The 12,722-nt window shown below is 38.2% G+C and overlaps 1 protein-coding gene and 1 long non-coding RNA gene across 2 annotated transcripts; one reads left to right on the top strand and one right to left on the bottom strand.

The window, feature by feature from the left end:
- The first annotated feature begins 2,093 nt into the window (after nt 1-2,093).
- LOC148353995 (uncharacterized) lies at nt 2,094-7,542 on the top strand. Its single transcript, XR_015852547.1, has 4 exons — nt 2,094-4,142; nt 4,218-4,271; nt 5,375-5,425; nt 5,497-7,542. It is a non-coding gene; the product is annotated as an uncharacterized LOC148353995 (long non-coding RNA).
- Nucleotides 5,808-8,456, bottom strand: LOC148353994 (androgen-dependent TFPI-regulating protein). The gene is made up of 5 exons (XM_088351813.1): nt 8,170-8,456; nt 7,967-8,092; nt 7,788-7,889; nt 7,580-7,695; nt 5,808-6,245 (listed from the first exon to the last, which is right to left on the bottom strand). Exons 1-5 carry the CDS (start codon nt 8,320-8,322, stop codon nt 6,077-6,079), a joined length of 666 nt encoding a protein of 221 aa, XP_088207939.1. The 5' UTR covers nt 8,323-8,456; the 3' UTR covers nt 5,808-6,076.
- Nucleotides 8,457-12,722: the final 4,266 nt, after the last annotated feature.

Below are 12,722 nucleotides of genomic sequence, written 5' to 3'. Positions count from 1 at the left end.
TGGTCTTAGAGGTCTATCTCGTGCCCACGGGCACCATGTTGGAGACCCCTGTCCTGGAGTATAAGAAAAATATGTGACTAATAACAAGTGGAGCAAGTATTTTTTTTCAGAGAATGCCCTACTTGTACAATTACCACACATTTCACTATTCTCATTACCATTATTGATAATATCCAGGCACTTGTTAAAATATTGAAAACTCGTCACCCCATATAGTCATAGTTGTATATGTTTTCCATTTATATCCTTTTAATTCCTAATGGCCATTATATTAATTAATCAATGCACTTTATGATTATCCATATATTAAATTTAGTTATTCACTTGACGACTCAATGTATCCATTATTCTAGTCGTTATACAGTCTCTACATTGTTCCGTCACGTGTCAAACTCATGGCCAGCGGGTCGAATGTAGCCCACCATATAATTTATGTGGCCTGCGCGTGCTTAAAATGTCAGAACGTCTAAAAATAAAAAAAATAATTAATAAGATAAAAACATCTGAGTAGCCCTAAATAGCTAAAAAAACATCTTCCTGATCACTAAAAACACAATCATATAGCGACTACACATAAAAATACTGTAATAAAATAAATAAATGATAATGAAATTACTTTAACGCCCCGGGCTCGAGTAATTTAGATTTTCTCTTGTATTTCCAGGAAAATCTTTGCTTAAAAGACATCTTGTATCTTGAATTTCTCGTAGCTTGTATGTAGAGGTATCAATATATCTAATTTTTAACCATATGTATATGTGTAGTGACATTTTTAATGCAACTGTAATGTTTGTGACTTGAACGATTAATATATTAGTTTACAAAACGGAGTAGTTACATTTCTTTCACACTAGTCCTGTTCTAAGTGGTATTCTTATTAACAGTTGGAAGGAAGGCATTAAGTCTTGCTTTGAGTCTTATCAAAACATCTGCAGGATTCAGTCGGGACAAAGGACTGCTGTGAAACTGGATTTTGGGAAATTCACACAAACTTTTGTCATCCTATAAATGATTGTGAGTAATAAGGCCTACAGCCTTATTCTGTCCTCACGAGCCCAGAAAATTATTTTTCTTTATATATATATATATATATATATATATATATATATATATATATATATATATATATATATATATATATATATATATATATATATATATATATATATATATATATATATATATATATATATATATATATATATATATATATATATATATTGTCAAGATGTGTCTTACCATTGCAGTTCTCTCTGGTAAGACTGCCAACAAACCCCGCCTCCCGGTCACATGTCAGAAGCCAAAACCAAACCCCACCCCATACCAGCAGATAGTATATATATATATCTATAGTATATATATATATCTATCTGCTGGTATGGGGTGGGGTTTGGTTTTGGCTTCTGACATGTGAGTGTATATATCTATCTATAGTATATATATATCTATCTGCTGGTATGGGGTAGGGTTTGGTTTTGGCTTCTGACATGTGACCGGGAGGCAGGGTTTGTTGGCAGTCTTACCAGAGAGAACTGCAATGGTAAGACACATTTTTTGGTGCTCCACAAAAGAAGTTAATTTTAAACATTATTACCCCAGCTGACAAATTTCTCAACATGCACAGTAATGTGATTGATATTGTCAAGCTGTTTAGGTTTATTTTCGTTTTGTTTCTGTTTTACTAAATTATGAATTCCCCTTGTAGAGATCAAAGAGATCAAAGCCAACAGAAAAGCTAATGTTGTGACTCATCCATTTGCAGGTAACTTGTATATATATATATATATATATATATATATATATATATATATATATATATATATATATATATATATATATATATATATATATATATATATATATATATAATTATGGGCAGCACGGCAGCGCAGTGATTAGCGCATGTGCGGCACAGTTCATGTCATGGGTGGGTTCAAATCCAGCTCCAGACTTCCTGTGCGGAGTTTGTATGTTCTCCCCATGCTTGCGTGGGTTTCCTCCGGGCACTCTGGTTTCCTCCCACATTACAAAAACATGCATTTCAGGTGAATTGTCCGGTCCAAATTGTCCCTAGGTGTGAATGAGCGAGTGAGTTGTCTGTCCCCGTGTGCTCTGCGATTGGCTGGCAACCAGTTCAGGGTGTCCCCTGCCCACTGCCCGATGATGGCTGGGATGGGCTCCAGCACCCCCGCGACCCTACTGAGGATAAGCGGTGCAGCTGATGAGATGAGATGAGATGATATTATTATTAATATTTCAATTTTTTAATTGTAAAAAAAAACCTCAATGGAACTGTTCAACTCCAGTACATGTTTTACCCATCATGTCGTATAACCGGGATGTTCAACAAGCATGTCGAGAATGAAGAATAAGAAAAAATCAAAAGTTTGTACAGGGCAGTTGAGCAAGTACAGTTCACGGTTCACGGATCATAGGGGCAACACTTTCAACAAAGTATTTTCACTAATACTACTATTTTCATTATTATATCTCATTATTCTCATAATTATTCTTGATTCGAATCAGACTCTTCAGTTCATGATCTCACAATAAGATGCTACTGTTGGTTTTAGATATGATAAGACAAAAAACAGCCAACATATATGAAAAAAAAAAGAAATACAAATACAATAAATGCACCAATTCTTTTATTTCTCAGTTTAGTACTTAAACCGATTGATTACATATTGATAATTTTGATACCTGGGCGCTTTCTTTACTTTTTGTGAATCACAGCGAAAGAGAGAAACCACAGCCTTAAATGATCTCTCTTCCTTGTTACACATTTCGCAATTTGAATAAAAGAACATTCTCTAATCCAGGGTTCTCCAACCTTTTTCAAGCGGAGAGATACTAATTGGCGCAAAGGGCACCTAGTTTGATGGCAACTTGGCTTGATGGCCTGCTAAATACAGTAATCCCTCGATTATCGCGGTTAATGGGGCCCAAAACCACCCGCGAAAAGTGAAAATCCGGGAAGGAGCGACGCCCCTTCAAAAAATGCTTACATTTTTTAATTTATTTTTTATTTTATTATTAGGATTTTTTAGACCCGGTTAATGGGGACCAAAACAACCCGCGAAAAGTGAAAATCTGCGAAGTAGCGACACCCCTTCAAAAATGCTTTAAAAAATACATTTAAAAAATAAATAAATAAATTTTATTTTATTCTTATTATTTTTTAGACCCGCGAAGCTCTGAACCCGCGAACGTGGAACCGCGAAGTAGCGAGGTCCCACTGTAGCTAAAAAGGTAGCTTGATAGTTAGATAGAAAGGTAAACAGGTAAACAACTAAAAGTGTGCTAGATAGCTAGCTAAAAGAGTAAAATCCTTCTAAATGGCCGGATAGAAAGCTAAAAACAAACCACTAGCTAGACACAGTAGCTTGTTAGAGAGCTAAAAAGGTAGGAAGAAAGCTAGGTACACAGCTAAAAAGATATCTAGATAGCGGCAGTGGCTCAGGAGGTAGAGCGCTCCTATTGGGATCAAGAGATCGCAGTTCGAATCCCGGCTCCTGTGTGTTACATGTCTAAGTGTCCTTGGGTAAAACACTGAACCCCTAATACCCCTAATATGCAAGTTAGCGCCTTACATGGCTGCACGGCCGCTATTGGGGAATGTGAAGCACACTGTAAAGCGCTTTGGGAAGTCTTGACTTGAAAAGCGCTATATAAATGCAGATCATTTCATTTCATAGCTAGCTAAAAATAATGCTCATTTATAAAACCCATATGTTGTAATTTAGTTGGTTGTATTTCAAATGTCCTTGGGGGGCACAAAGTTCACATTTTATTGAAAACAACTTGCCTAAAAATGTGAAATGTTTAATTTTTTAATAAGATACATCGGCAAAAGCATTATAGTATATACTGCGGATTCTGCCCTGGGTGTAGTCTAGTTGCATTTAAATGTACCATTTACAAATACAATTATTACCAAAGAAAGCAGTAATAGTAGGGGGAAAAAATGAAACTAGAATGCCGGCAACACCCCATTTGACGTAGTTGTTGACGTAAGAATTTAAAAGATCGCACAGCCTGTCACGCAGGTTCTCTCATTCCGTTCAAGCTGCGAGTCAGCAGGGAACATTTCGTTCTTACTTGACTAAGAACCAAGAAGAAAAATGTTGTACTTGCTTGGGGTGAGTCAATAACTAATCTGTATATAATTTATGTAGATGTTACAATTCTGATATTGACTCTTTTCAAATCAACAGACCGTTGTTGGCCTTCTCGTCATCATTATGTGCTTCTCGAAAGGACTCACAGAGGTAAGTAAAACATGATATTGTTCTTGCTTTTAACTCCCAGCCTTGCTAAAATTCATCTTTGACGTCTTTAGCCGTCTATGGCAGCCTAGCCATAATAGATTTTTGATGCCTTTAGCCGGCAATGGTAGACTAGCTAAACGTTTGAACACATTACTAACTCATTTACTGCCAGCTTCACTGAAATTGATATTTGACAACTTTAGTCGTCTATGGCAGCCTAGCGATAGTAGATCTTTGATGTCTTTAACAGTGCAGATCTTAGCCGTTTATGGCTGGCAAGCTAAAAGTTTGAACACTTTGATAACTCATTCACTGCCAGCATAACTGAAATTGATTTTAGACGTCTTTAGCCGTCTATGGCAGCCTAGCGATATCGATCTTTGATGTCTTTAGCTGTCAATGGCCGACTAGCTAAACGTTTGAACACTTTGCTAACTTATTCACTGCCCCACTGAAATTGATATTTGACGTCTTTAGCAGTCCATGGCAGCGTATCTAAAATAGATCTTAAATGTCTTTAATCATCAATGGCACTCTAGCCTAGCTCGTCAAGTCAAGTTATGATTATTTGTATAGCCCTTAATCACAAGGAGTCTCAAAGGGCTGCACAGACTACAGACTATTGCAAACTACAGACTATTATTACACCATCCCTGATCTAAAACCTACATGAGGGAAGGAGAAACTCAAAAACCTCAACATGAGGAAAATGAAAATGAAGACACCTTGAGAAGGGACCGCACATGTGGTAATCCCCCTTCCAGTGTGACCAGGCTGCAATGGATGTTGCAATAACAAATAATACACAGATAGTGTCAACATGAAATATAGGTCATCCATACATTTTGGTTGCGAATTTTGTCTTTTATTTTCTCTCGCTTTCTTTGTCATTTATTTTCCCCTGCATTTTGCGATTTTATTTTGTATTTTTTTTTGTTATGTCACAACAACGAAAATCTTTGACAACTCTATGAAAGGGTTCATTAGTATTCATTGTTGAGCTTACGGTGAGCATCAGTGTCGATTTCTGAGAACTCACACGTAAAAGAAACATTTTTATGTTTTAAGGGCTGATGTTTTAACCTGACTTTTATATTAAACAGGGAAGCAAACCTCTAAAATCAAAGACACCAGAAACCAGCTCCCATAAGCAGGTTAGTACTTCTGTTAAAGCCTCTGGGTGCTTGTAACAAATCCGATAATCAGTGTTTTTGTGTGTCGACAGAAAGACTTGAGTGAGGGCGATCTGCATTTATTGGCCAGGATCCTTTCTGTTGGACTAGTGGATGCAGATCCAAACTACCTGCACCACCTTAAAGAATATAGAGACCTCCAAGGCGGATGAAATGGACACAAACTTGTTGGTGAAGATGGCTTAAATATCACCAGTTTGTCTGTGTGGAAGGTTGCTTTGAATGACTACGTGTGGGCAAGCCACATGTTTCCTTCATTGATTGTGGTTAAACACAAAGACTGATTTCAGTTTTAAGGAGAGAAAAACAGGCACACTTTCTCAAATATTCTTTATTGGTCCTTTTTGAGGTTGTCATATGAAACTGGAAAGGTATAACTTAATGAAAAAGGTAAAACCACTCTTGTAAAAAGGATTTCCTGAAATCGCAAATCCTTCAAGTGTGATTAGAATGTCGTTTCCACATTGCAATCACATCTGCACTGTTAATCTCAAGCATTTTTCAGTGTATTGCAGTGTGAAGGAATGTGGTCCGTTGCCTTTGAAACAAAAGCGGGACAGATTTTCAGGTTTTGGAATTATCCTGGCCCTGTTGACTTTTCCTCCATCAGTATTAAACACCTGCCTTTCTCCACACGAGGCTGTTGAGTTTGTCTCCAAGAAGATACAGCAAGGTCACCAGAGACATGTTAAAACAGAAGAAGACCAGCAGGCCGACTGCATTGAAATGTCCAAGGAGGGGATACACCCAAATTCCTGCTGAGAAGTACACCCAGAGAATCCTGCAAAATATTTTGAGAGGAACAGAAGTTTTAAAATCAGTATGTTCTTATTTGTCTCAACGTGCTTTGTCCTAAGACTTTGGTATTTGAAATAATGTGAAATTGCACACATACGGTACACAAGTGATGTGTGGTCGGCAGGAAATATAAAATAAGAAATAGATCAAATGCTTCAATGTTGAAGTTATTTCTCATTTAGTTTTTTCAAAATTGCTGAATTTTCACCTTATGTTATGAATATTATTACAATTGGTATGTACCATACAGTATTACTGTGCTGAGCTTATTCAACAGATGTAGAACGAGGCATGCAATTCTCTTGCCTCATGCAGAGTGTGGTAGTAAGATCAAGGATTCTGATGTGCCCCCAGGGTTGGGTAGGGTTACTTTAACTGGATTACTTTCAATTACTTTTGGATTACTCCAATACCAAATATGCTAATAAAAGACAAAAGAAACTAAATATGAATAAAATTACTAATTTTGTGCAGGCTTGGGGAGTAACGGAATACATGGAACGGCAAAAATGATGTTGGCAAGCTGTTTGGATTTATTTTCATTTTGTTTCTGTCGCATTTTATGTTCGTTTTGCCGGAGATCAAAGAGATCAAAGCCAGGAGAGAAAGCTTACCACGTGTTGTGAGTCATAATTTTATTCATATTTAGTTTCTTTTGTCTTTTATTAGCATATTTGGTTTTGGATTAATCCAAAAGTAATTGAAAGTAATCAAGTTAAAGTAACCCTACCCAACCCTGTGTGCCCCACCCCTCAGCCCCAAGCAAGAGAAAAAGTGAGAGTATTCGCAAGCTACCAGTATGTCAAGCCATCCACATTTTGGTTCTTGTAGCATGGACTACTTCAAAATAGAGGATTATCTATCTATGGATGCTTTTATTTAAATGGAGCAGTATGTAACGTATTACTGTGCTGAGGGTCTGCATATGCAGAGTTAGGCACACATTTCTCTTGCCTCATGGCAGAGGGCGATAGTGAAACCAGGGATTTAGAGTTGTCACATACCTCAGCCCCAAACACTAGAAGTGTAGTAAGGGTATTCAAAAGGACGAGCACATGGATTTAATTTATAAGTTAAGACAATAAAACATTGTTTCTATGCTACAGTTCTATTGCTTTCTTGCTCTTCCAATCAATTGATTAATAAAATGTAGGTTTTTTGAATTGTAAACCTGTCTGTCCCTCAAACCTTACCCCACGTCACTGCTGTACACAACCTTGAATTTCACAATCAGTAAGCTAACAATGCTTTTTATGACAATAAAAGTTTCTGCAGCACCAGTTCACCCATTCTGTTTTATTCTTTTTTGAAACTTACCAGAATAGGTAACCAACACCCACGAAACCCAGTGTGGCCAGTGCATTCTTTGTCTTAGGGTAGGTGTGCGGTTGCACCAGTAGTTCCCCAAGTAACAATGGAAGGACGATCGTATGCTTAGAAAACAAGTCAGGAATGAGGTGTTACAAGAGTTACTTTCAGGGAACATACATTGGGAATAAATGTTGGAAATGAACATTTTCCAGACCATAGCATGGTTCATCCAAGGAGGGAGGAAGGCGTCAATTGTTGCCGGGTAGACCAACTCTCTGTCATAGGAAAATATAGCCCAAAAAAGAACAACAACAAACTAATAAAGAGTTAAGAGAAGTTCTACAGACAGGTTGTGTAATTTTGGGAAGATTTCCTTTTAAATCTGTATCTCACCATGCCCACAGGGAACGCAAATGTAGAGAATATTAGATCTGTACATCTATTCAGGGTGCTAGCAGAAGTTCTCCCATTTTGAAGGTCATTCACAGCAGCCAGTCCAAAAAATAGCATTTGAAGTAACTGAAACACATCAAGGACAATATTTGTCTTCAATATGTTCTTAGTTTCAATCATATTTTCCCGCATGTTGTACTTACTAAGTTCAAAAAAGTCAGATATTTCCAAGGTCCACCGTACACAAACATCCCAGGCGGTAATTCTTCTCCATCCTTAGCAGCCATTGTTGTAACAATAAAAGCGTACCAGCTGAATGCTGTGACATGGTAAGCTCCCTTTAAGGACAAAGTCATTTTATATTGATCTTGATTTCCTCTAAGTGGAAGTTGTGAGAAGTCAAGAGGGGTGCGAACACCAGACTAGAGCGTGAAAACTGAAAAGTAGATTAGTGCAAAATATGCGGCTAAATGAACGCATAAGAGAGCCACTGTTCGTTATGAAGTACAGCGGTGGAGTTTGTGTCTTCCATAAGCAGCATGTGACCTGAAAGCGATTAACTTTTAAGTAAGCTTAGTCTTGTTTGCTCAGTTTTGAAAGGAATGAAATGATGTAAGGAGTACTATAGGTAAAAGATATGGTTATAAGTAAAACAATGATGTCCAAATAGCTCATTTTTGAATTTTGAAACATGGAATTATACACTATCATGGGTCTCCAACCTTTTTCAAGCTCAAAGCTACTGTTTGTAATTAATTAACCCTAAGGCCAACCAGTTTTATATGCATTTCTAAAACAACAGCTTATGTTATTACTACGTTGTTATTATGTTATTACCAGGTTATTTATTGAAATTAGGGTGAAGTCAACCACTATAAACATTATTTCACTAGAAAATCCCAATGACCCAGCACTGGTGAGCTATTTTCAGAACGGGTCCCCAGGCCCCTCAGGTGACCTTATGGGGCAACCTGGTGGCCTCGGGCACCACTTTAGAGACCTCTTTTTCAGATCATGAACATATAACTTAAAGCCCGTGGGCCGGACCCCGTCCTTTTGATTAGTTAATCCAGCCCGCCACAGATTTCTGAGAATGTCAAGTAAAGAAGCGAGTCTCTAGGCGATTTCTGTCAAAAGTTATAGTTTTTACAATACATGCAAAACAAATGCTCCGTCTGGCCGCTAGACGGCAGTCAAAAAATATATTGAATGAATGAAAACTTTATTCGAACATTAAAATAAAAACAGAACGAAAACAATAACCCAACAACAAAATAATATTACATATTACTCTTCTCAGCTTTATTGCACATGCAGTGCTAAAAATGTTGTTTTGTACTTTTTTTTTTCTTTTTTTTATTTCAAACCTTTCCAAAGCTTATGGCAAAATTCACGTTTTTTCATAGCTTCAGTTTCTAGAGGGTGGTGAGTTGGTCCAGGTGTAAACTTGCATTAATTTAAAACAAATGCAAAACAAATTAGGGCTTCAACTAACGATTCCCCCCAAAAAAAATCAATAAATTGGTAGATTGTTCTTAAAATTGAACGATGAATTGGATTTTATTTTTAAACACATTTATATTTCCATCCTATTTTTGAATATTGGAGTTTTGGTCAGATTGAAAAAATAGTGCACAAGACAACAGAATATTCCTTAATATAAAACAATTAAAAAACAAATGTTTGACAAATAACTTAACAATGAACAAAAGTACATCCAAATGTATGCTGCACACCCGAAAATGTTTAAGATACTTTTTACTACCACCTTTCCAAAGATCAGAATACATATACCTATCACACTAAACAAAAATGAAGAAAGAGCAATACATTAAATTTTTATGAGGAAAAAAATATTTACCCGCCAAAAATATGAAAAATGTAAACCCCCTTGTAAAACTGTTGTCATAAAATTTGTTGTTTTTGGTTAAATCTATGAATACAATCAACATTTCCAATGTGCAAATAATACACAATATGCTTAAACGTTGCCCCTTGTGTTGAGATAAACATGTCACACGCGTTCCACCCGCTAATTCACGTGATAACGCCGCGATACAGGCGCAGAACAAACGTGCTATGACCGTGCTCCACCCGTGATTACCCGCTAAAATTTCGCGTCCTACCCGCGTGTAACCACGCCCTGGCCGCGGCCGTAGCACGTCGTTCCGCGTCTGTACCGCGTCATATCCGCGTGTGTACCACGTGTGCCGCCCGCGGTTACCCGTGGTCTAAAGTTTTGAGCAGCGCAAAACTTTTTCGCGCGGCCAACCGCGTGTGAATTTCTTGCCGCAAGTAAAGCACGGCTGTATCTCGTCTGTATCGCGATCTCAAAGCGTCCAACCGCGTCTGCTTCACGGGCAGAAATTTCTGGTCGTGATTCAGCCGCGATACAGACGCAAACGGCTGTGTGACCGGGCCCTTAGTCATGTTGTGTACCCCAATGCTGACTGAACATTCAGGTTGCCCCAGGGCTTCGAACATGATCCTCTCCATGAAGATGTTGAATAAAGTTAGAGAGAGAATGGAACACCGAGTGTTTAAAACCACGCTCCAATGTTACCATTGATAAATATTGCACTGCTGGCATTGGCATACAGTAGTTCAATGGTCTGAACTAAATTCTGGCCCATGTTGTACTTCTGCATGGTGGCCCATAAAGCAGGTTGTCATACTCTTTCTTTGGTACCATAATTACCGTATTTTCCGCACTATTAGGCGCACCTAAAATCTTTTTTTTTTTTCCAAAGCTGACTATGCACCTTATAATCCGGTGCGCCTTATATATGGATAAATATTGAGCCGCGACAGGTCTCGCAACTTACGGTAAGCAGCCACCGACATTTTTCGCGTAGAAGAAGAAGTGCGCTGTGCATACTGGGAAATATTAAACAACGATTCTCTTTTATTTGTGCGTTTGTATAAAGACCCTGAAATGGCTTCTATTAAGAGACACGCTTACAACGCAGAGTTTAAACTCAAGGCAATCAGTCACGCAGTAGAACACGGAAATAGAGCAGCAGCAAGAGAGTTTAACATTAATGAACGATGGTGCGGAAGTGGAGGAAGCATGAGGATGAGCTGCGCCAAGTAAAGAAGACTAATCAAAGTTTCCGTGGCAATAAAGCGAAATGGCCACAGTTAGAGGACACACTTAAACAGTGGGTTGTTGAATTGTCCCCGAACTGCCAAACAACAACAGCGACACTGACTCGATTAATGACGACCTTGATGAGACAGAGCCGGACTTGTTGGATGGCCCATTCACTGAGATAGTCAATTCGAACACTGCAGAAGAAGAATTCGAGAGATTTGTAGATGAGGAGCTGAGCTTTATGTTTTTCTTTTGTGTGTTTATGTTTAACATTTTACAGTTATTATGTTATTGCTTTATTGTTATTGTTTTGCACTTGTTATTGTTTTTGCACATTACAAGTGTCACTATATTACGAGTGTCACTATATTGCGTGTTGACTAAATGGAGGAAAAGTAAAATGTTATGCCTTGCTGTCGTTCAAAGATGTGTCACGAAAATGCTTTACCTCAGAGAAAATAATAAAACAGCTGTTTATTCATTTTGGGAGTGAATAGAGTTGTGGAAAGCTTGTTTGTTATCTATTAATGAAGTTTGACCGACCTATCTGACTGTTTTGTTGACATTCCCTTTAGCGCGGCACCATCTAATGGTTGCATAACGTAACTACAGCCTCTACTGTAGCGCCTTATAATGCGGTGCGCTTTATGTATGGAAAAAGTTTTAAAATATATCATTCATTGAAGGTGCGCCTTATAACACGGTGCGCCTTATAGTGCGGAAAATACGGTACTAGCGATTTAATAAATACAGATGGCAACTGTCCTGTTTGCCGGATCTTTCTGCAAATATTTGTCAAATTGTATATAGTTTGCTCACCACTATTTCGTATGAGTTCTGATGGGATGTTTTGCGGCTGGAGAAGCTGTCACTTTCCCCTACTTCCAATAATAACCCTAGTCATAAGATAGTAATAATAAATTGTTATTTTAGAAATACATATGAAACTGGGCGCCCTTTGTGCTAATTAGTAACATAAAGTAGCTATGAGCTAGAAAATGGTTAAACCTCTTATGTAAACATTTGCCAAAGTCTGGCTAGCTTCTAGAAAAAAAGCGGAGGAACACACCAACTTTTAAAAAAAGGTCCCGTTGGCAAAAACTTTGCAGAGTTCCCATTTTAAACATCTCCTTCCTTGTCAGGTGCAAATTGAAAAACAAGCAGCCACGTCATGCACAAACTCAGCCTGAGTGAGAGCCTCATACATAGATTGATCACAACAAGCCTTGTTTTGGTTTTTCTTTGAGGCGAAAGTGTAAATGCACTTTTGATCATTTTGGTGCTGAAAATTTGGTGCATCCCTCCGTACAGTTATAGTAATGCAAATATGGAGCTCTCAACAAAAGCAACAGTGTCACGAACGGTACAAGCAGTGTACCCAATTGCGTAACGTTTAACACAATGCTTTATTGAGTGATCGGGGATGTCAGGGCGAGAGGAAAAAAACGCAATCTGGTGCTTGCTGGGCAGGCAGTGCGGGAAGCCCTCACGAATGAAGCGTGGTCAGAGATGGAACAAGTCAGGTAGCCTGGATGGGAGAGCGGAGCGTGGTCGGACTTTGGAACAAGTCGGGTAAACGGAGACGATAGGGAAGCCAGGGACGATACAGGATATAGTACAAGTCGGGAACAGAACGAGAGCCAGAGTCAAAAATGCTTGCCT

Source organism: Urocampus carinirostris, chromosome 13 (assembly GCF_059441175.1).
Source record: "Urocampus carinirostris isolate Australia breed hairy pipefish chromosome 13, RoL_Ucar_1.0, whole genome shotgun sequence".
In the NCBI taxonomy this organism is placed as follows: Eukaryota; Metazoa; Chordata; class Actinopteri; order Syngnathiformes; family Syngnathidae; genus Urocampus; species Urocampus carinirostris.
The sequence above is the reverse complement of the archived record's forward strand: the minus strand, read 5'-3'. Positions and strand labels throughout refer to the sequence as shown.